General features: G+C 38.1%; 1 protein-coding gene across 4 annotated transcripts in view; it reads left to right on the forward strand.

The window, feature by feature from the left end:
* Positions 1-290: 290 nt before the first annotated feature.
* The window catches only part of SSBP2 (single stranded DNA binding protein 2), a 286,517-nt gene continuing 262,835 nt past the window's right edge, over positions 291-23,972 (forward strand). For 2 of the 4 annotated variants that reach the window (XM_032404079.1, XM_032404081.1), the window contains exon 1: positions 291-458. In XM_032404079.1, the coding sequence (XP_032259970.1) occupies positions 397-458 (62 nt within the window). In that variant the 5' untranslated portion in view covers positions 291-396. The remainder of the gene's footprint in view (positions 459-23,972) is intronic. The other 2 variants (XM_032404080.1, XM_032404082.1) reach the window with 1 other exon arrangement.

Below are 23,972 nucleotides of genomic sequence, written 5' to 3' on the forward strand. Positions count from 1 at the left end.
GAGGGGCGGCGGCGGAGAGAACAGCCAGTTGTTTAAAATCCTTCTAGAGCAGTTTCTAATTCCCCCCTTGCGCCGGGGTTCGGAGGGGGGAGGGGGGAAAGAGAGCGGGAGGAGGGAGGAGAACGGAGAGGGAAGGAGGGAGGGAACCCGGGAGGGAGGGAAGGAGGGAGGAGACTGCCGCTTAGACTGTAGCCGCCACCGCGCGCTTCGGCAGGCCGGAGGGAGGGGGAGGCCTGTCAGTCTCGCGCGTTGCCTGGGCGAAGGGGGCGGAGCTTTGGCGTGGGGCGGCCAATAGTGGGGGTGGCTGCGTGGGTCGCCATGGGGACGGGGCTGTTCCCGGGGAGGCTGTGATGGGTTGACAGGTGCGTGACAGTGGGAGCTGCTCTCGGCACAAGCATGTACGGCAAAGGCAAGAGTAACAGCAGCGCCGTCCCGTCCGACAGCCAGGCCCGGGAGAAGTAAGTGTCTCCGCTTCTCACCCACCTCCGCCTTCACACGCGCGCACACACACGCACGCACTCGCACACTCTCTCGGAGACACACAGACCCAGACACTCTCCGCCCGGGGAGAGCCGGGGGTGGGCTGGCAGGGGGAGGGGTACACAAGGTGGGGGCGTGCGGTGCGGGGAGCGGCTGTTTCCCAGGAGGTGCTCGCGCGGGGCGGGCGGCCTTGGGGGGCTGCCGGCGGGAGGGAGCGAGTGTGCTGGGGGGCGGTGGCGGTGCTGGTGCCAAGGATGGAAACTTGTTTGGGTGATTGGGGGAAATAACCCGCGGGTTCACCTCCTCACAAAGTAACTTTAAAGCTGGGGTCCGGGGCTGCGGGGACCCGGAGCGCTGCCGAGGGTCGCGGGCGGGGCGGAAGGGGGCAGCTGCGTGAAGGAGGGCTCACGGTGGGACTATGGGTGTTTGGAGGGGCGGGCTGGGGTCGGGGCAGGCAGTGCGTGGGGCGCCGCGGCCGGGGCTCCGGCGCCTGGGGTTGGGGCCGGGATCGCCCGGCGAGGCGAGGGCGGCGGTGCCGGGCGCGCGGCGGCCGGAAGCCGGGAGCGGAGCGGCCGAGCGGGGCCCCGCGGGGCGCGGAGACGCGCGCGGGGCGCGGAGGGCGTGTGCGGGCGTGGGCCGGGTGGGCGTCGGGGCTTTCTCCCGCCCGCGAAGCGACGCGGCGTTCGTGGTGCCCAGTGCCTCGCAGATCAGGGGTGGTCGGCGCCACTGGCGCCGCTGAAGTTTGGGAGTCTAAGAAGGACCGAGTTCCCGGGGAGGAAAAGTGTGCAGGCGAGAAGCGGGATCTGCTGGAGCAGGCTGGTGTCTCTGCCTCTCCGGCAGACCCAACTCCGCGGCGGCGGCTGGAGAACTTTTTTTGGAGACTTACTGCCTCCCAAACGTCGGGGGGCCGCGGCTGCCTCGGCGGCGGGCCGGGCGACCCCCGCGGGGCGGTGGTCGTGGGGCGCGCGGAGTGGGAGTTGTGTGAGCTGCAGCGGCCGGAGGGAGGAAGGTTGTCTGGGGTGCGCCGGGAGCAGTGGTCCGAAAAGGGATTTGCCGGAAGGGGACAAACGTTGAGGTGGGGAGATACAGGTGTTAACTCCGGTGGGAGCCCAGAGGAGGCAGGGGAGAAAAGAGCCCCTCCCGGCCCGGGATGCTACCGTCACGGCACACTGCGAAGCAGGGCTGTTTGCTGCTATTCTTACGTACTTGTAACGGTGATTTGGTTGTTACTAAAAATGAGAGCGAATAGTGACTGTGACCACTGAGGAAGAACCCCTCTTCTCTGTGCAGCAGATCGGTGATTCCCAGTAACCACCTCCTCTCTGAGGGTGAGGCTTATCCTTGTCATTGAACGCGCTCTGCCTTTCCGAGGGGGTTCAGACTGGGGAAAAGTCTGAGAGCATCTCCGAAGAGCTACTTTGGTTACCTTGCGCTTGGAAATAGCTTCGTAAATAAAAACCAAATACTCAGAAGACCGAGTTTCCCTCCTTCCTTTAGGCAGTTAGTAGTCTTCTGAAAGTTTCTTGTGCCCTAGGGATGGGAACATTTCCTAATCTTCGTGTTGGCAGCAACACACAATTCCCATAAGATTTAGGGGTGGCAGGCCTTGATGTAGCAAAACAAAAAAATTTAACGGAGAGATGCTGGTTTTGTTTGGTTTTTTTCCAGAGGTATTTTCTGAGGAGCTACATTTAGGAACTAGTTGATGTGCTGTGAAATATACAAAAGACGGTAATATAGCCTGGTTAAGAAACAAGTTACTAGAACTGAAGTTTTGAAATAACAGCCCAATTTTTATGCATTAATCATTTGGTTGTAATATATCTGATAAGATTAAAAACAGGATGTTTTAATGATTACAGAGTATTGGGATTTCATATTACTGAGAGTGAAGGAATTGAAATGTATTGAGGCATTTGCGGGTGGTTGAATTTGAGAATCAAAGTAATTTTGGATTTTAGTTAGACTCCCAGGAATGGTTGAATCTAATCTGTATTCTGATAACTTTGTAAAAAAAAAAAAATTTTTTTTTTTTAATTATCTGAGATAATAATGAGAATGTGATGTGTCTGTGGTGCTTTCTAGCCTAATTCTGTGATTCTGTCATGAAAACAAATAACTGCCACTTTTGCTGTCCAGTCTACCAAACTGAACACCAAGTAATATCTACTCTTGAAAGCAAAGTGGTGAGGGTTCTGCTAGATGGTGCTATTTGATTTAAATATATTTCTTCCATTCATTGTAATTGGCAGCAGGAATCCTGGACTAGTTTGCGTTATGAACCTAAATATAGGTGAAGAGGCCACTTTTGGGGAATTGACAGTCATTGTTCTGGGTTAATTGTTGCGTTAATTTCTGGGTGAATATTGTTTGAATCTAACACAAACATTGAGGTAGATTCTATTTTATAGAATAAACTTAGTTTCATTTTGATGGGAGAGTTGATCTCTGAGTTTTCCCCTTTACTATTCACTTGGGGGTTTAATGGCACTAATCTACAACAGTGTGCTAAATTCTGAGGATAGGAATCTTGAAGTTGTCTTTAAAGCGGATGTTACCAGATTAAAAAAAAAAAAAATTAAGGTGGCATATTTTAAAAGGTACCTGAGCAAAAAAGAATTCTCCCTTAGTAAGAAAGTTAGAATTGTTCTGATCTTAAAAATCACAGAAATAACTTCTTTTTCAGTAATAAATATGTGTACATATTTATTTTGTTTTAATAAAAACTTTCTGAAAAAAATGAGTTATGAATAATAGCATGCGTATGAAAATACTGGTTTTATAATCTGTCAGGAAATGTGTTTTCGAATGAGTTCATGGCAGAGAGCTGACAAGTGCTTACCTGTATTATTATCTTTGCTTTCTCTTTCATTAATAACTTACTGTATGGAATACTTGAAATTAATTTGTAGGTTTTATACAGTGGCTATAGTTTCAGTGTACAGTTCTGAGCATAAAAGCGGCCAAAATCAGGTTATTTGCTTATTTTGCTGTTTTAATTTTTCTTTTTTAAGAGAGAGATGGGGGGAGGAGGGGCATAGGGAGAGGGAGAGAGAGAACCTTAAGTAGGCTTCACACCCAGCACGGAGCCCAATGCTGGGCCATCTGAAGACCCTGAGGTCATGACCTGAGCTGAAATGAGGAGTTGGACACTTAATTAAGCCACCCAGGCGCCCCTATTTTGTTGTTTTAAAGTCCAGACGGATCAAGTCTATACAAAGAGTTGGATTAGTTTTAATTATAGAGGGAGTGATTGAAAACCCTTGGTGGGAGGTGGGATGTTTGCATAGAAATTTAAATTCTGATCCTGTTAGGTCATTCCCCCTTTAGCAGTTTTTCTTTGTAACACTGATCACAATTATAATTAAGTAACTATATAATTGCTAGTTTAATGTCTAGCTTCCTCTAAAATGTAAGTTTTTTGAGGGTAAGGGATGATACTTCTAATTTCCTCTCGGAGCTATCCCTGACATTAAGGACAGGGCCTTTAAATGTTGAAAGCACCAAATAAATACTGTTGAATAAATGAAGATGTTAGACTCAAAGGAATATTTTTTTCAGGGTGTGGAAAAAATTTTTTTTCTATGACCTCCAAAATAAGGACTTTGGAAGTTTGAGTTCCACATTCTCTAGCTTAGTTGTATTTCAAAAATAGCCAATGACAACAAAACAGTAATTATTATTTGTCATTCTATATGCCAGCTACTGTGTTTGGCATTTTATGTATATTTTCTTTAATTTTCCCTACAATTCTGCAACATAGTAATTTTTTTTCTCCATTAAAGAGATATGGAAACTAAAACTCAGACGTTAAGTAACTCAGCCAGGGACACATTGCTAGCTGGGTTTCCAACAAAGATTTCTCTACCTTTAGAACCTGTGGTTAAAACTGAAAGATGTATTTTTTTGGTATACCAGATTGCCTTCCTGATCTAGGGTAGGATGCTACAGGTTTAGGGAACGGTATTACATAATCAGATATAACAGACTTTAAAGATTTGATGAATTCTTAACCCTTGGTGCACCTTGATGCTTATACCTTCCAATATTTTTTTTTTTTAAGATTTTATTTATTTATTTGACAGAGAGAGACACAGTGAGAGAGGGAACACAAGCATGGGGAGTGGGAGAGGGAGAAGCAGGCCTCCCGCCGAGTAGGGAGCCCGATGCGGGGCTCCATCCCGGGACTCCGGGACCACAACCCGAGCCAAAGGCAGACGCTTAACGACTGAGTCACCCAGGCGCCCCTATACCTTCCATTTTGACGGACTGCAGATTTGTGTGTGGTGTGGGCAAGGCATAGAAATTTTAGGAGAAGCCTTAAATAATGACGAATACTTGTTTCTTCAGATTTTTTCTTGCAGGAATTTTGTTTGACCTCTTATGGTTTGAAATTAGATAGACATTGTAGCTGTGAACAGTTACTGTATGAAACGTTGTTTAACTTTAAGCCATACTGTATCCCACATTGCCACAGAAAGAATAACTGGCAACTGTAAATACATGAGTGGTGATTAATACTTTTATTAAACTAATTGCATCTTTTAAAATTATATAATAGCACAGAAAGATGAATCTTCTATAAAGCAAAGTTAAACATAAGATACACATACCAAACAGTGACATCATACTAAGTAAACTTGTGAGAAACTATGGAAATCAAACTGTGCATCTAACCTGGGGCTCTGAAAAGTAACTTTGGTTTTTCAGTTATGAATCTTTTAGTTGAATATACCAAGAAACAAATACTGTATGCTTATTTTTAAGTGGTTAAGTCTAATGAACATTTAAATACCACTCCATATAATAGAGCAATTGTAGGGATTAGTATCTTCCAGCATCACCTTATTCCCCCCTTTTTTATTATTGTCACTCCCCTAAAAAAATTGTAAATTTTTTTTCTTCCTTTCTGAAGGAAATAAAGTTAAGACAAGTGAGGTAATGCAAATCTCTTCAGAAACTTGTTTGATGGGCATTTAACAGTTAAATCACGATTTCTAAAACTAGTTAACGAATACTTTTTTGGGAATGAAATTTTCTGTATTACATTGACTCTACCCTTCCCAATCCCCAAAATGTTTACTCCAAAATACTAAATAACTTGTATCTAACATGTCATCTTAGCTGTGAGAGTTTTTCTATTGATTGATCTCTTTTCCATTATTGTAGAGGAACCTAAAAACCAACTTTTTTGAAGGAACAAACCTAGAGAAAAAAATATGTAAGATGTTGAGAGTTAAATTTTAGTATTGTTTATCCACAGATTTTTTTGGCTCTAGAAATAGTTTTAATATTGTAATGTATTTTTTCAGTGCTGTGAAAGAAAAAAATGAAAAGTTTATTCCCACGCTTTAGAGGCAGTTTGCCATATAAAACCAAATTAGGATGAAAATATCATTAAATTTTATTCTCTCTGTAGTAGTGGACCAAATGTATCTCACATCTTTAATTATTACTAGAAAATAGAATTATTTTGTTTTACAGGTAAAACATACACTGTGGGCAGGGGTTGAAATAATGCCTAGGTTGCAGTTTATTAACATTTCAACCCTGTAGTTGAGAGTTAAAAGTAAAATTTGGGAAAAAATAATTTTGAATTTAGAATCTTTTTCTATAGAGATCACAACTGTTACATTAATGTTGGGGTATAGGATTGAGGATTAATGTATTGGGTTTAGAAAACATGATAGTACTTCTTGGACTATATAACTTAAAAATACGTATTGAAGATAATTATAATTTTATTTTGGAATATGTGGAGATATTCTCTACTGTTGTGTGTACATTATTGCTTTGACATTGGTATGGGAATGATAAAACATTTGCATGCTGGTGACGTATTGTTGATTTGTAATATGTGAGCCTCTGTAAATGTGCTAAAATATTAATTTTATTAATAACTTATTGTTTCCTTAGGGAAGGACTTAAAATAGCATTGGAGCAATAGGATAAGATATATTTGTTAATATCTGAAGAGAATTTGGAATAAAAAATAAGTGCTTATATTTCGATTTTAAACTTTGCTTATCTGGTTTTGTATATAATTTACATATTTAACATCTATTCATGTAAGGTTTTGTAACATATGTATATAACTTAATATGAGTAAGACTGTGAAAGTTATTCAACTATTATACCAAAACCATGTATTCCACCAAAAATGATCTGAAGAGTGGTCCACCAAAATTTATGTCCTACTTGTTTTTAGTAATATTAGAGAAATATTAGAGGCTATTCTTACCTTCCCCAAACTATATATCTTATTCACTGTGTGAGGACATTGAAAAACAGGTGGAAAATTGTCCACCCAGGGAATAATAGAGTGTTTCCAGGTGACTTTTAATAGCCCTACAGGCTGCCCAAATTTATGTTTGGTCATAATGGGTAACTGGTAGTTTTTGTCAGAGTAGGTTAATAGTTTAAAGATTTTTGAAAAGTGGAGCTAATATAGTTACTGTAATTTTTTTTTAAAAGATTTTATTTATTTATTTGACAGAGAGAGACACAGCGAGAGAGGAAACTCAAGCAGGGGGAGTGGGAGAGGGAGAAGCAGACTTCCCGCCGAGCAGGGAGCCCCGCTGAGCAGGGAGCCCGATGTGGGGCTCGATCCCAGGACCCTGGGATCATGACCTGAGCTGAAGGCAGATGCTTATTGACTGAGCCACCCAGGCGCCCCAAGTTATTGTAATATTGTCAAAACTAAAAATTTATCTGGACTCAGAAGAGCCTGGACAGTTCAGTGCAATGAAAGAATTAATACTCATTTCTTTTTCATCTTTAAAAGAGACACTTAAGTTGGTGTCACACTTTTTAGTAATGATGAAACTACCCTGACATTTTATTTTAGGAATTTTGATGATTCTTTTTCATGTAGGACCCTAAACATCTTTCCAACAGTAATGAGCCATCGTAACATTTCAAATCACAATTCAGCTAGAGTAACCTTGAACCAATGACCCGGCTATCTCCTATTTTTGATCTTCTGTATTAATTTTGCTTCGTGGTATATCATACAAATAGTTCACAGAAAAAATTGTAGAGACTGAAGTATAACACTTTCTTTCCTATTTTGAAAGATTTTTTTTTGTAATTGTAGGTATAGTATAGTTTTAATAACTAATATAGTTTAATTATTAGTATAATCTAGGCCATATTAAAATACTGATGAAATACTTGTGAAAGTAAGAATAGTAGATGAAAATTTATATGTGGCTCTGTGCATGTAAGCTGAGAGAGGAGTTGATGCCAAGAACAGGCTCTTACCTGAAATTGATACGGTTATTTTTCTTTAGTGATCTGATATTTGGCTTGATTTTCATTTTATTTACCTACTTCAAACTTGAGAAAGAACGAAAGCTACTTCAGTGATAGAAGAAAGCTAGGTAAATGAATTATTCTATTAAAAATGCTTATATTTAATAGGATTAAAATAAATGTTTTCTGAAAAATAAGAAAATCCTAAATACTTCATAAATAGCTTGTGGAGTTTTGTCATAGAAAGTTATTCTTTAGTATTAACAAAAACAGCAATGCTATCATTTGAATATTTTGTTGGTTTGACCCATTACTTGCATTGTCCCATTTAATCCCTTCAAGAATTCACTAGACTGTTAGGTGCTATTTTCTGTTAATGTTACAGAAGAAACAGAGGCTTAAGAGTTTATCATGCTTTTGGCGGCAGGTATTAAGACAGGAGATAGAAAATGGTTTAATTGATCAGGGTTTAAAAAGAAATCTCACATAACAGGATGTCTGGAAGAAGTAGTTTCAGAGTTGATTCAGTGACTCAAGAATATCAGGGTTCAGGCTCAGTTTCTTTGCCATTCCTCATGGTTTCCCTCTCATCAACACACCACGTTCCCAGTATCACTTCCTCATACAGCCAAGTCAAAGGCAGGAGGAAAGGCAAGGCTTTTCCTTCTTGTGTCTCATTAATCTGGAGGAAAACCTTTTCTTAAAGTTGCTTAGCACTATCTTCTTATGCCTTTTTGAAGAGAATTGTATGACCTAAACCAATTACTGGCAAATGTAATGGGATTACCATAATTGGCCTAAGTCAGTCATCTTCGTCCTCTGGATTGGAAACCTTTCTCCCCTGTACCTGAGCTGCCTGAGCAAAACTGGAGATCTTTGGTAAGGAAGATATATCTTGAGGGTATAAAGAGAATACAGTGAGACCCCTCCTTTCATGGGACTTACTTTCAGTTTTGAAGGAAAAACATAACAATAAACAAGTAAATAAATACAGTAGGCAATTTCAGATAGTCATAAGTGCTAAAAAAAAAAGTAAAGTAGGGTAATATAGAAAATGACTGGGAGGCTACAGTAGACTGGGTGGTCAGGGGAAGGTTCTTGGAGAAGGAGATATTTAAGCAGAATCCTGAGTAATATTTAAAGTATCAGTCATGAGAAGATTTGGGGTTAGAGAATTTCAGACAGGTCTCAACTATAATTGAGGAAACCTGTCAGCATCAGCATAATTACTCAAGGATATGTAAAATATGAGTCAAATTTGGGATAAGAACCTATGTTCCCTGGAGCCTGGTTTTGTTTTTTTACTGAGGAATTGAGTGGTGGGTCTAGTTTATCTGGGGTTTCCTAGGTAATGAGATTGACTGTCTTATTTCTTGAACCCCAGGGATGTACTTGTTCTAATAAGGACAGTGGAGCTTATGACTTTTATAATAACATTAATAGAAATAGCTAAGATTTATTGAACACTTAAAACCTATTTTATTGACAAAGGATGGTACAACTGGTATAATTATTTCTTGTAAGTTCTCCAGGTTGGATTAGACCCCCTTACTCTATGCTCTCGTAACCTCTCCTTGTCCTTTTCACATCTATCATAAATTAACGAATTATTTGCATAATGTTTTGTTTAATGTCTTATCTTCCAGTTAGATTGGAATCTCTCTGAGGACAAAAACCGTGGTGTCATCTTCTCCGGTGTATTCCCACTGCTTAGCACAGTGCTTGGAATTCTGATTAGATAGTTGTGGAATAAATGAGTTAAGGATGTAATATATAAGGAGCTTATAAATATATTGCAACACAATATCACTACATCTAGTTTATTTTCTCCTCAATATTCTAATATTTGGTACCAGGATTATTATGTAATTTCTAAAGAAGAGTTTTCTATAATATGGGCATTTAGTGGTCATTTTGTGAATTTTAGGACTACAGGAGATTAACTAGTTGTATTACTCAGAAATGCATGTGTATTTTTAAATATATATGTTTTTATTTCTATTTTTTATTTTTTTAAAGATTTTTATTTATTTGACAGAAAGAGAGCGTGCGCACGAGCACAAGCAGGGGGAGCGGCAGACAGAGGGAGAATCTGGCAGAGGGAGAAGCAGGCTCCCCACTGAGCAGGGAGCCCAGTGCAGGGGATGTGGGGCTCCATCCCAGGACCCTGGGATCATGACCTGAGCTGAAGACAGATGCTCAACTAACTGAGCCACTCAGGCGCCCCTAAATATATATGTTTTTAAATTTATTTTAGAGAGAGAGAATGTGTGCATGCGTGCGTGAGTGTGGGGAGGGGAGCGGTAAAGGAGGAGAGAGAATCTCAAGCAGAGTCCACATTGAGCATGGAGCCTGATGCAGGGCTGGATCCCATGACCCTGAGATCATGACCTGACCGGAAATCAAGGTCCATCGCTTAACTGACTGAGCCACCCAGACTCCCTGCATGTATATTTTTAATATGAATTTTGGATAGAATAATCTCCTTTTCTTTGTGTTTCAAAAAATTTAATAATATAAACAGAATTATACTTCATAGTTTCAAGGTATTTTAATGTACTTTGTATTATTTAAATCTCACAATAATTTTGTGAAGTAGGTGATAATTGTCATTGGCTATTGAGATTTATAGGTGGAAATTGACTTACCCAGCTTAGGTAATAGAGTTAAAATGTGGCAGAATTGAGCTGTATTTACATTTTTTTGGTGCTAAGGTCAGTGTTTCTTTCCTTATACTATAGCTACCTCTTTTAAAATGAGAGATTGGGGTGTGGAGCCTGCTTAAGATTCTTTCTCCCCCTTGTCCCCTTTCTCCCTCTCTAAAAAATTAAAAAATAAATAAATAAAAATAAAATAAATTGAGAGATTCGTATATATTTCAAGAAGGCTTATGTATGGATTTGATTCAGCAGAGAATCATGGATTAGATAGTAGTTTAAAGTTTATGTCAATACTTTGGTTAAGTGAAAAATATTGTTATAGTGTGAGTTAAACCCAATCTTTTTTTTCCTTTAAAGATTTACTTATTTTAGAGAGAGCACATGAGCAGGGGGAGGGACAGAGGGAGAGGGAGAGAGAATCCTCCCATCAGACTGCCCATTGAGTGTAGAGCCAGATGTGGGGATCTGTCTCAGGACCCCGAGATCATGACCCAGCCGAAATCAAGAGTTGGCTGATAACCACCTGAGCCACCCAGGAGCCCCAGTTAAACACAGTCTTATTCAGTCTTATTCAATACTCCAAAAATGCTACATTATAAGTAAAACCTGATATTTGAAATCTTTATGCTTTTGTTACATAAGTTAATTTGTATAGGATTTAGGGTAGTTTGAATTTCTAATTTGTGAAGGTTTAGACTCTTTGATCAACGCACTCTTCTCTGTGCCTTTGCCAATTAGCTTCAATTTGCAGAGCTGGAATAGCAATAGGGAAAGGGAAGGGTTTTTTTCCCCCTTCTATATACCTCACTCTAATAAGGAAGGGAAAGTTCTTTGATACGGATTAATGATAGACTATTCTTACCTTGTTTTTGTTTTTATCATGATAACATATGTAACATAAAATTTACCATTTTAACCATTTTTAGGTGTACATTACAATGGCATTAAATATATTCACATTGTTAGGCAACCATCACCACCATCCATCTCTAGAACATTTTCATCACCCCAAACTGAACTTTATACCCAATAAATAACTCCCTATTTTCTCTTCCCTCCAGCCCCTGGCAACCACCATTCTGTTTTTTTGTCACAAGAATTTGATTATTCTAAGTACCATGAATGAGTGGAACCATGTAATATTTGTCTTTTTATGTCTGGCTTTTCTTCTTGCTCAATCCCTTCAGCAACTTTATAAAGTAGATATAATCCTCATTTTACATAGAGGAAACTGAGTTTCACTGAAGTTATATACTTTGTCCAAGGCCATAGTAAGTTGCATAGTCTGGATTCAAACTCAGGTTTCTTACTTCATTGCCCATTTTAACCATTTTGCCTGAGTGTTTCATAGCTTAATATGGGGAAAAAATAACGGGAGTTGTGAGGGTGGGGAGTGGGAGGGGAATGCTTGGATAGTTCTCTTCACAAGTATCCACCATTTTTAGTTGGGGTGGGAGGCAATAGAGAAGAGAGGTGCTAAGGAAAAAGATTAAAGAAAGCATTTTACAGCTGCTAAAAAGGTGGGCAGAATTATATAGCTACCAAAAGTGTTCCACAAGTAACTCCAAATTCTTCAGCTGATATCTGAGATTTAACAGCTTGAATGTAATGCTTGTTGGAGAGGAAGATGCCAGTTAGGAGCTCAGGTTATAATTTCAGGTAAAGCTGTTTCTCCATTCTTTTTGTGTGTAGAGGTGAAATACCCTGGCATAAGTTGCTTTCCTTAGTAAATTTTAGAGTCAGAAATAAACAGATGAGGAATATGTAACATCTCAAAAAAAACTATCTCCTCTAATTATGGGTCTCTTCCAACCAGCATATGGCCTGTTGGTTTTTTGTTTGTTTTTGGACTAGGGCATCTGGAAAGTTCCGTGTGTTCCAGGAGCAATAGTACAACCATACTGAGTCTAGTACTACAGTACATTTCTATAGTACTGACTATTAGAAAAAAATGGAAACAGTTCCTTTGTTTCATTTTTTTCACAGCATCATGAGCTATTTGTCATTTATAATTGGATTAAAATTATGTGATGATTACATTTTATTCAGTGCATTTAAGCAACAGCAATTATTAGAGAGCATTAAAGGTGTTTCAATAAGCATTATTTTTTAACCCTGAATTAAACTGAGAGACTGATATATTTTTTCCATTTAGAAGTACTGTAATGGAGAAACCTGAGTGAAGTTTCTTACCATCGAATACATTACATGCACACAAACACAAATATATATGTGTATATACTGGGAATAGTTTTCGGGTAGGAGTTCATCTTAGGAAATCACTTCCGAATTTATATGAATTCGAATTGGTACTGGGTCAATTATGTAAGTGAGTTGGATTTATAAATTCAGGGCTAAAAAGGTTTGGGTGTAGGCAAGTTTTTACTAAACATTAAAGGGTGCTGATGCTTTTCTGTAATATGGGTATAACATGAGCAAGAGAACTCACAGCAAGCACTGGCAAAAATCCTGCTAGTTGCCAAATGTTTCTTTGTTTGTATTAGTCAGATCCCCAACAGGAGAGCTCCTTCAAAAGGAAAACTGGAGAGAGTTTAATGAATTAGGTTTAAGATTAAAACCAACCAAGGATGGAAGGACACCAAGGAATTAGCAGCAAGGGAAGCTTTACCCACCTTAGTTCTGAAGGGGAACAGGGACAGAGCAGTTACCAGAATCTAGTGAGTGCTATGGTCATTGCAGAAAGGCTACTCGTCTGCACCTGTGATTTTACCAAGAGGGCCCAGCCGCTGTCAAACCCATTGTAAACAGAGGCTGGAGGCCTGGCAAAGAGGAGATCTTCCCCCTTTTCCTGCCCTCTGATCAACTGATGCCTCCTTTCTGTAGAACCTAAGTGGGAGCCAGAGGGCAAGGGAGATGAGATAATATACTCCTCAGAGATCAGGCTCCCAGGTCACAGCAGGGCAGAAAGGGTAGAGAATAGATCTGGCAGGACCAATGAAGAATATCCAGGACTAGTGTTCAAGTTTTAGTTTTTTATACATTTGAAGCAGTTATTCCAGGTTTTTGTTGTTTTTTTTTTTTATAGAATAACCTGAGAAAATGGAACTTTTTTAAAAAGTTGGGTTTTGTCAAAATAGTGTTTAAAATTCATTTTTAAAACCCACTTAACTATTTTATGATAGTATAAATTTGTATACATTTTATGAGGTGGGGGGTAATATTCCTTCAGCTTTCTGCTGTCTCCCCCTTCCTTTGTTCATTTAAGAAGTGTTAACCATCTCTTTCTCTCTCTGTTAGACTGCAAAACAAAAAAATTTTTTTAAGTATATGTGCAGCTGAAGCGAGCACATGAGGGAACTCACTATCAGGTGATTACCTCACTGGGTAACAAGCACTATAACGGGTATAGAAGGTGCATGGAGGTTCTGCAAAAGGGCATGAATCCAGCGGAGGGCTATGATATTTCCAAGAGATATATATATTTTTTTAATTTTAATTTTTTAATTTTTTAAAGATTTTATTTATTTATTTGACAGAGAGAGAGCGCACAAGCAGGGGGGAGGGGCAGAAGGAGAGGGAGAAGCAGACTCCCTGCTGAGCAGGGAGCCCCATGTGGGACTCAATCCCAGGACTCTGTGATCATGACCTGAGCCCAAGGCAGATGCTTAACCCACTGAGCCACCCAGGTGCCCTCCAGGAGATATTTCTACGAGGATGTTTATTAAACAAGAAATAGGGGCGCCTGGGTGGCTCAGTCGTTGGGCATCTGCCTTCAGCTCGGGTCATGATCCTGGCGTCCTGGGATCGAGCCCCGGTCGGGCTCCCTGCCCAGCAGAAGGCCTGCTTCTCCCTCCCCCACTCCCCGCACTTGTGTTCCTTCTCATGCTTTGTCTCTCTCTGTCAAATAAATAAATAAAATCTTTAAAAAAAAAAACCAAGAAATAAGCATTAGCCAAATTTGGGTTGGAGGGGGGCAGAAAGTAAAGACTATGCTAGGGAGAGAGAGAAACATGTGAAGAAACAGGACAGTATTAAGGAGTATGCTGTATTTGGTGAACTATAAGAAGGTTGGTGTGACTGGACGTGCTGTAGGTTAGGTAGACGATGTGCTGCCAGGTATGGCTGGCAGGTTAAACAGGAACTATTTCAAGGATGACCTTGAATGACAGCTTGACCTGAGAGAGAAACAATTTTAAACAGAAGAGTGACATCATCTGAGGTACATTTTAGACGAATCATTCTGGAAGTAACACAGAGGGTGGGGTAAAGGGGGAGACAGAAATGTTAGGAAGCTATTGGAATAAGTAAGCTGTGGTAATAATACATCATTTCTACCTTACCGGCAGTCCAATAGATGTCTTAGAATTTAGAATACGTAGGACTTGGTGGCTTAAAAGTGAAAACATTAGGATTTTTAGGATGGCTGTAATTATAGATAGAAGTTTCAGTCCTAGCCTTGGAGGGACTACAGGAGGAAGGACAGACAGGAGATGTAAGGAGGAAGATGATGAGTTCAGTATGAAGGGCCATTCAGACCTAGAGATGGAGCACTTGAAGCCATGAGATGGGAATGAAGTCATTCTTCATGGGAATGTCCAGGAGAAAGTGTGAAGAGACCAGCTATTCCCCAAGAGGGAATATTCAAAGGCCAAGGGGAAGAGGAATTTGAGATTGAGACTGAAAAGGAACACTAGGGAGAGATGAAGGAAACTCCTAAGGATTGGCATCTGTCACAGAAGGCAAGGAAGGGTGCTTTTGCAAATGGAGGCCTATGTTACTATGCCAGATATAGTAGAATAAATGAGGAGGTTAAACAGGGTTTGGATTTTTAGAATAAGAGATCATCTGTGAATTTAGGGAGAACAGTTTCAGTGGAGTGGACCTAAGCTAACATGCAGTATTTTGAGGGGCTGAATATAAGGCAAGAAGGTGGAGACATCAAATGTGGACAGCCTCACTTGAGAAAGGAAGCAGAGAGAAGACTAAGTAGAAGAGGATATAGATATTTTGCTTTGGTAATTTTGTGTACATGGGGTGTTAGTTGGGGAACACTATTTGGTTCTGTCATCCTGTAAAGAGGTTTTCTAGAAACTAAGTTTCAGTAGTGCTTTAGGGTGTGTGTGTGTGTGTGTGTGTGTGTGTGTGTGTATGTGTGTGTATATGAAGGGTAATTTTGGAGAGATGGTAGAAGCAACAGATAAGCCAAGGCTAGTTTCTGAAAGCCAGGCTAACAATTCTGAAGTCATCCTGTGGCTGTTTGGGGCTCACTGTAAGGTTTGTTTGTTTTTTAAAGATTTATTTATTTTAGAGAGAGTAAGAGCAGGGGGAGGGACAGACAGGAAAAGAGAGTCCTAAGCAGACTCCCCACTGGGCATGGAGCCTGATGCCCGGGATCTCACAACCCTGAGATCATGACCTGAGCTGAAACCAAGAGTCAGATGGTCAACTAACTGAGCCACCCTGGCGTCCCCACTGTAAGATTTTTAAGCAGGGAGGTGACATGAACAGAATTTACTCTCTACCATGGTGAAAACAGGAAATAAGTCATGTGAGATGTTAAAAAATGTCAATTCCATTTTACCCAGGTGTAATAAAGCACAGATGGATTTATAAATATATTTTGTTATTTGTAACAGGATAAGCTTAAGCTCAAAGGAAAGAAAATGGACATATAGAAATGATATAAAGTATGCTTTATTATTGATGTTCCATTTTTGTGTAACTGTTCATAATAAAATTTGTAACACTTTTGCACTGTCAACAGGGACCTTTACAAAATATGTTGTGGATTTTGTAAAATACTAATTCCATATTAATTACTAATTATTTAAAAGTATATGTGAATTAAAATTTTTTTAAGTATAAGTTGGAATAAGTCCTATGTAATATACATTTATAGCATAATTGCCTTTTACATAAATCTCATTTACTGTTTTATTAGAACTTTGAAATGTAACTGACAGGATTAAGGTGGGGTTTTTTATTGTATGGTTAAAAGATACAATAAGTGTTATCAATATATATTTAATAAAATCTGCAACATCCAGCATGAGATGAGTTAACTAAAGTTTACAACCATTGCTGTTCTAAGCAAAATGTTTAAGTACTTTAATTGGATCATTATTTTAGCATGCTTACATTCATGTAAAATCAACAATGAAGAACATATGCAGGTCAATTTGATTTTTCTTTTTTTTTTTTTTAAAGATTTTATTTATTTATTTGACAGAGAGAGAGATAGTGAGAGCAGGAACACAAGCAGGGGGAATGGGAGAGGGAGAAGCAGGCTTCTTGCAGAGCAGGGAGCCCGATGTGGGACTCGATCCCAGGACCCTGAGATCATGACCTGAGCTGAAGGCAGACGCTTAACGACTGAGCCACCCAGGCGCCCCAATTTGATTTTTCTTGTGGGAACTTGAATAAAGTGTCATTTATTTGAAAAAACTTCCAGTAATGGCAATGGTCTTGATATGAATTATAAAATAACCAGTTATTGATTGGAGAGGCAGTGATGGTCCTGGCATAAGAGCATAGCATCCCATCTTTAAATGTTTTCTTTATAAATGCTTATTAAATATAGAAAAATTACTTAAATTCATGAAGCTTTGTAATAAGTCCATTTACCTTTGCTGGTTGGTTGTCTATATGGTGTGCAATAAGAATTTATGTTTGGATATACTTACCTGTTTTGCTTGTCCTCTTGGCAAGGCTAGGAACTTTGTAATGTATAAGAGTTACTTATGTTGAATAGTAGCCGGCTGTCATTTAGATTATAGTTGAGGGAGGGAGATATTTGCATTAAACTAAACAAAAACCAAGATAAATCTCTTATTTTAGGTTAATCAGGTCTTTATTTATTTTTTTTATTTTTTATTTTTTTAAGATTTTATTTATTTATTTGAGAGAGAGAGAATGAGAGACAGAGAGCATGAGAGGGAGGAGGGTCAGAGGGAGAAGCAGACTCCCTGCCGAGCAGGGAGCCCGATGCGGGACTCGATCCGGGGACTCCAGGATCATGACCTGAGCCGAAGGCAGTCGCTTAACCAACTGAGCCACCCAGGCGCCCTAATCAGGTCTTTAAAGTAATGCGGAAGATTGCTTTGAGATACTTTGCAATGTTGTCTATTTTATCACATTTTTTCTTACTGTTAATATGGAAATAATACACAAATTAAACATTGATCTTTTTATCTATGTGTTGAAGAAGTTATAAAGGTAAAGAAACAGTTACAGATGGATGTTGCTTTTCCATATTATCTACCAACTCAGTTAAGTAGCTTTAGCCCAAATAAAGTGTTAATTATCAATTCTAATCAGAAAATATCAATCTTTTGTCCATTTACTTCTAAATGAATAGGTATATATGCAATGTGCACATTTCTAATGATCTGTAGTTAACAGAGAATAATTTCATATCTTTTTAAATCCGTGGAAACTTAACTAGTTGAAGTAAGTATTATTTAATATTCAAGGCCCTATTCTGACAAAAATAGCTACTGTCACAGGCTTTGGGAGATCTTTCAGTTTCCTAAGTTATATTCCTACTGGCAAATGCTGTCTGATTGTGACATTTGGTCAGATGGGTTATGTAGAAAGAGGAAAAGAATCAATAAAATCTAGGGTTAATAATTTCTTAGATTTCCTAACATATAAGATCCATCAGCAAAGTTGGACGACTATAAAGGATGATTCTTGAACTTGTTTGATGTTAAATAAAATAGTCCACTTTAGGTACATTATAATAAATTAGGTACATTATAATAAATTCATATTATGTGAAATATATAGCTTTTCAGTGAGAATACTTCAGTTTTAAGTTTAATGAATTACCACCTATGTGGCTGAATTAGGGGTTTCTGACCTCTTCCAGCTGTTGAAGTATTAATGGGAATCCCTATGATCATAATTTACTATGATTAAGAGAGACTCATTTTTCTGATGTCTGAAAGTCAAAGGAACCCTCTCTATTCCCTCTATGTTTACTACTGTATGACTAGTTCTCTTCTCGGCTGACTTCCAAGTTATTCTCAGTCAGTGGAATCCTGAGGTTGTTGGGGTGCTCATATATATTTTTTTCTGTTGATGACTGATAGTATTTTATCTTGCTGATTGATAGTATTTTATCTTGGTTGATATTAAAATGAGCTTAGTAAGACCTTTACCTATTATTGGGAGATTCTGGACATACATATTTTACTTGACAAAGAAAGCTCTATTATTAGCAAGTTCATTAGGATATTTTTGAAACTTAAATCTTTTGAAATTATCCAAAGTGGAGGTTCTTAAAATTTAGAATTACTTTCTAAGACCTCTTTCCTTCCAGTGATGAATTACTCGTTTAACTTTTTTAAAGGCAGAAGTTGAGTGTTTCTGGAATATGCTGTTTCCTAATTGTCTAAAATGATAAGAGGTAACTTACTAGTAATGTATCAGGCTACTAAAATAGCTGACTAGGGGGAAGGAAGGGTGCCTTTTTTCTTTCTTTTCTTTTCTTTTTTTTTTTTTTAATGTTTACTAAAAAGGGCATAAGATACTCTATTTTAGTGATAGTTGCATCTGCATAAAACTCAATTTTACCTATAGTCAGGGTTTCTTCTGTATGAATCAGAGTAACCAGGCTGCAAAGCTTTATGCCACATAAAAGAACAGCATTCGTTTGCTTGTTTTGCTTTTATTTATTTGCATATGTAATTTATTGTACCTGTAAAAAGGGAAGTTCTTATAAAAAGCAACAAAACAGGAAAAACAAGCCAGTTGTCTTTTCTTCTGGTAGATTATGATGTAGAGATTAGTTAAAAAATTAAGTTTGAGAGATTCCATTTAATCTTGGTAGAGTTTTGATAGGAAGTTGAACATGTAAAAGCAAAAGAATTTTATTTAGAAACATTAAAAACATTATTTACAACTAGGAGTAAATTTACAGAGTGCTTCGGTATCAGTATTTATTATTGCATGTATTGGATTCCAGACTGTGAATTATTATAACTTTGTTCCACAAAGATCAGTAATTTTTAATGCATGTTTATGTTGTATTTATCTATACTATGGGTCATGGATTACCACTTTATTTTGAAAAAAGGGAATTGTAGTTTTCATATTTAGAAATTGAGAAAAAAGAATTAAGAAAAAAAATTGAAGAGCCAGATGGTTTAACATCATGTGTCATTGATTTTTGCATGTTTTAGTTTCTTAAATAAATTTATATTATAGTTCTGATTGAGTATGTTTTTCTACTTTTGATGTAGCTTTTAAGGATTACCCTTAAGAATTTCTAATTCACATAAGTGGATGATATCCGAGATAACCTTGATTTGACATAAGATCAAATAAAAGACCATCTTTTGAAGCCAGTTTTAAAGCCTTGAAATCCAGTGCTCCAATGGATTGCAGTGTTAAAACAGCAAAGTTTCCTTGTGACATAATAATTGAAATGAATATAGAAATTTTCATTTTTCCATTTAAGTTAATGTTATAATACAAGAAAATTCCATTTTGGGTTTTATCTTATCACCTTCCCAAGTTACATAGAACCAGTGGGGGGAGGAGAGAAGCAAAGTTTTGGGTATGATCCCTCCCAAGGAAGCTTCAAATAACGGGTTCATTGTTTTTAAGGGAAGAGAAAAGGATATATTCTAACTTGGATGATGGCTTCTTCTATAGATGTATTGAAATCTGGAAATTGAAAAAAATCACATTAATTGAACTCTGTTTGGATAAGGTAATTGACTTTGTATTTTTTAAAGTTCTTTACTGGAATGGTTACTGGAACGCTTGAAATGGATAAGCATTTTTGCCTGAAGCTTATTAAGGCAGCCAGGAAATCTTTCTCCCTTACTTGGAATAAGTAAAGATACTTTTCCATAGGCTATTGCCAAAGATTCATTTGGCTTCGCAATCACATGGACTGTTGTGATAACTTGAAGACAATAATTCTACTCCATGAAAATATCAATCATTACTTTTTAAATCTGTGATCATCTAAAACAGATAAAGGGTTAATGTATAATTTCTTAGTAAACTATTAACATATTTGAATGACCTAAGGAACATAGGATATTAAACCAAAGACTTCATCATCATCTTAAAGTCCTAATGAAATGGATGTTACACTCTGTTTTATCGACAAAGAATCTGAGGCATAAGCAGTTAGAAACTTAAGGTCATACATTTCAGTATTTATAGAATCTGTATTTGAACACTGTTCTTTCCATCAAACATTTGTTTTTTAATGGGTATAGAATTTCAATTTTACTAGATGAAAAAGTTCTGGAGATGTTTCACAACAATGTGAATATACTTAACACTAATGAACTGTACACTTAAAAATGGTTAAGATGGTAAATTTTATGTTACGTATTTTTTTAACCACATAAAAAAATTCTATTTAGAAGTGATTTCCTTTTTGTTTATTTATTAAGTAAATTTTCAGTGGAGAATAACGTGTTGTAAAGTGTTCATTATTTTAGTTTATTTGTCATCCAAAATGAAACTACTGAAATTTTACCGCTTAAGAGGAAACTGAGTTTCTACTTAGTTTTGGACTGAGCTATATAAAGTCTAGTTTTTTTTCTTTACTGTCAGAAGATTGTATTTCTTTAAAAAATCTAGTCGATGATATAAAGTTTAAAGTTAAAAGATAAGATATAAATCAGAATTATGGTACCAGGGAGTAAGTGTATTTCAGTTTGTCACTCTGAATGAAAAGTGCACTTTTCAATAGAGATAAAACTCAAGGAGGCTTGCAGGCTTTTAGTTACGTATTTTTTTTTTAATGTTATGTTAATCACCGTACATTACATCATTAGTTTTTGATGTAGTGGTCCATGATTCATTGTTTGCGTATAACACTCAGTGCTCCATTCAGTACGTGCCCTCCTTAATACCCATCACCAGGCTAACCTTACATCCCCCCACCCCCTCCCCTCTAGAACCCTCAGTTTGTTTCTCAGAGTCCATAGTCTCTCATGGTTCGTCTCCCCCTCTGATTTCCCCCCTTCATTTTTCCCTTCCTACTATCTTCTTTTTTTTTTTTTTTTTTTAACATATCATGTATTATTAGTTTCAGAGGTACAGGTCTGTGATTCAACAGTCTGACACAATTCACAGCACTCACCATAGCACATACCCTCCCCAATGTCTATCACCCAGCCACCCCATCCCTCCCACCCCTCACCACTCCAGCAACCCTCAGTTTGTTTCCTGAGATTAAGAATTCCTCATATCAGTGAGATCATATGATGCACGTCTTCCTCTGATTGACTTATCGCTCAGCATAATACCCTCCAGTTCTATCCACGTCGTTGCAAATGGCATGACTTCATTCCTTTTGATGGCTGCATAATATTCCATTGTATATATACACCACATCTTCTTTATCCATTCATCTGTCGATGGACATCTTGGCTCTTTCCATAGTTTGGCTATTGTGGACATTGCTGCTTTAAACATCGGGGTGCACGTACCCCTTTGGATCCCTACATTTGTATCTTTGGGGTAAATACCCAGTAGTGCCATTGCTGGGTCATATGGTAGCTCTATTTTCAAGAGTTACATATGTTTTTGACTTTGTAAAATTTCTTTAAAAATACAATAATTCTGTAGCTGTTTTTCAGTAGGAAGGGTAAAGCATTTCTTTAAAATACAGTGAAAAGTGTGTATTTGACAAGAATTGCATATTTTGGTGATGCCAAGTTAATTTGTGATTTTTTTTCATGTAACAGGATAGAAATACAGCATCTCATTCAATTAAAAAAAAAAAACAACCACTGGAAAAAAGCCAGTCTTTTTTGCTGTCTTTCCCATGTCTGTCAACATTTATTTTATGCATTTTTATTTTCTAAAATTGCCTTTTATTTTATCTTTTAAAATGAAAAAAGAGATTGATAATATTGGGCCAATCATTTAGAATTAGATATTTTAAAGATTTTTAAAATTTATTTATTAATTCATTTGACAGAGAGAGAGAGGACACAAGCAAGGGGAGCAGCAGAGGGAGAGAAGCAGACTCCCTGCTGAGCAGGGAGCCCGATGCAGGACTCGATCCCAGGACCCGGGATCATGACCTGAGCCGAAGGCAGACGCTTAACTGACTGAGCCATTCAGGCGCCCCTAGAATTAGATATTTTAAATTTTGAGATTTGGTATGTTTATGTATCTTTATAACTGTCTATTTATTTTGACCATGTAAGTATGGAGGGTCAAGTTAATAATACTCCTCAGTTCATGGCACAGTATTGTCTTTGGTCCATGTCAGGCCTTCCTGCTGTTTACTTTACATTCACTCATTCATTTGTTCAGTCATTCATTTATTCTTATCTTCATTCCCCGTTTCTATAAGCTCTAGCCCTATAGGAAGCTATCTAGGTCTATCCCAACTTTCTGTATACATATATGCATATCTCTGTCTCTAACTACTGCATTGGAGATTTATTATTTTACATTGTCTAACTGCTTGAGAATTCTTATCTTCAAGTTATTTATTTATTTATTTTTTCATTTATATTTTAAAAGAGAGAATCCAGGGACACCTGAGTGGCTCAGTCAGTTAAGTGTGCGACTCTTGATTTTGGCTCAGGTCATGATCTCAGGGTCGAGATGGAGCCCCTAGACGGACTCAGTGTGGGATCTGCTTGTCCTTCTCCCTCTGCTCTTCTCCCCTGCTCACATGTTCTCTTTGTCTCTTTCTCACATAAATGAATAAAATCTTAAAAAAAAAAAAAAAAGAATCCAGGGTATTTGAAGCTAGGTTAGTTCAGATGAACTATTTAAGGACAAATATAATCTAATTCAGTGATTTATAAGAAGTAAATAAGTTTAATGTGTTGAAAGCATTGAGAAATCTAGGAGAGTATATCATTTGCTCTTTTAACTCATTGGCTTTTTTTAACTAAGTAATTAAAAGATAAACATCATTTTCCATTAAGCACCAAATTTAGTTATTCTTTGTAATTGGTTATAACATTGCATAGGACCTCAAATGTAGTAGGATTCATTAAATGTATGGTTTCCAAATAATGCCACACCTACCAATTTTTGCCCCCCCCCTTTTTTAAAGATTTTATTAAATAATCTCTACACCCAGCATGGGGCTTGAACTCACAACCCTGAGATCAAGATTTGCATGCTTCACTGACTGAGCCAGCCAGGTACCCCCACACCTACCAATTTCTAAATTGGCTTGGTCCTTTGCAAAAGTTAATTAATGCTTGGGGGCCTTAATATTTCAATATGATTTGGACATCAAGCTTTTGAATTTATTTCAAAAGCAATAAAATATGTAGTTTCTAGTTTACAATCTAGTTAGTGACAACCCTCCCCTATCAACATTATCACTTTTGATCCACACTACTATTGTGTGTGGTAAGCATGTCAGATTTATCTCCATTTTAATAAAGGAGAAGTTGAGACTGAAGACTTCGAGTGGCTTGCACAACATTACTTTGCTATGAAGTCATAGGCAGGACTAGGACTGGAATCTTCTGATTTTTAGGCCAGTGTTCTTAATTCTATAGTCATGTGTTCATACTCTTTCCCCAAAAGAACTGAAGGAGGTGAATAGTATGAAAGCAGGCCATCTTAAAGTGGCTTCATTATTAATGTTTCTGTATAATGAGGTAT

Source organism: Phoca vitulina, unplaced genomic scaffold (assembly GCF_004348235.1).
Source record: "Phoca vitulina isolate PV1807 unplaced genomic scaffold, GSC_HSeal_1.0 scaffold6, whole genome shotgun sequence".
Taxonomy (NCBI): Eukaryota; Metazoa; Chordata; class Mammalia; order Carnivora; family Phocidae; genus Phoca; species Phoca vitulina.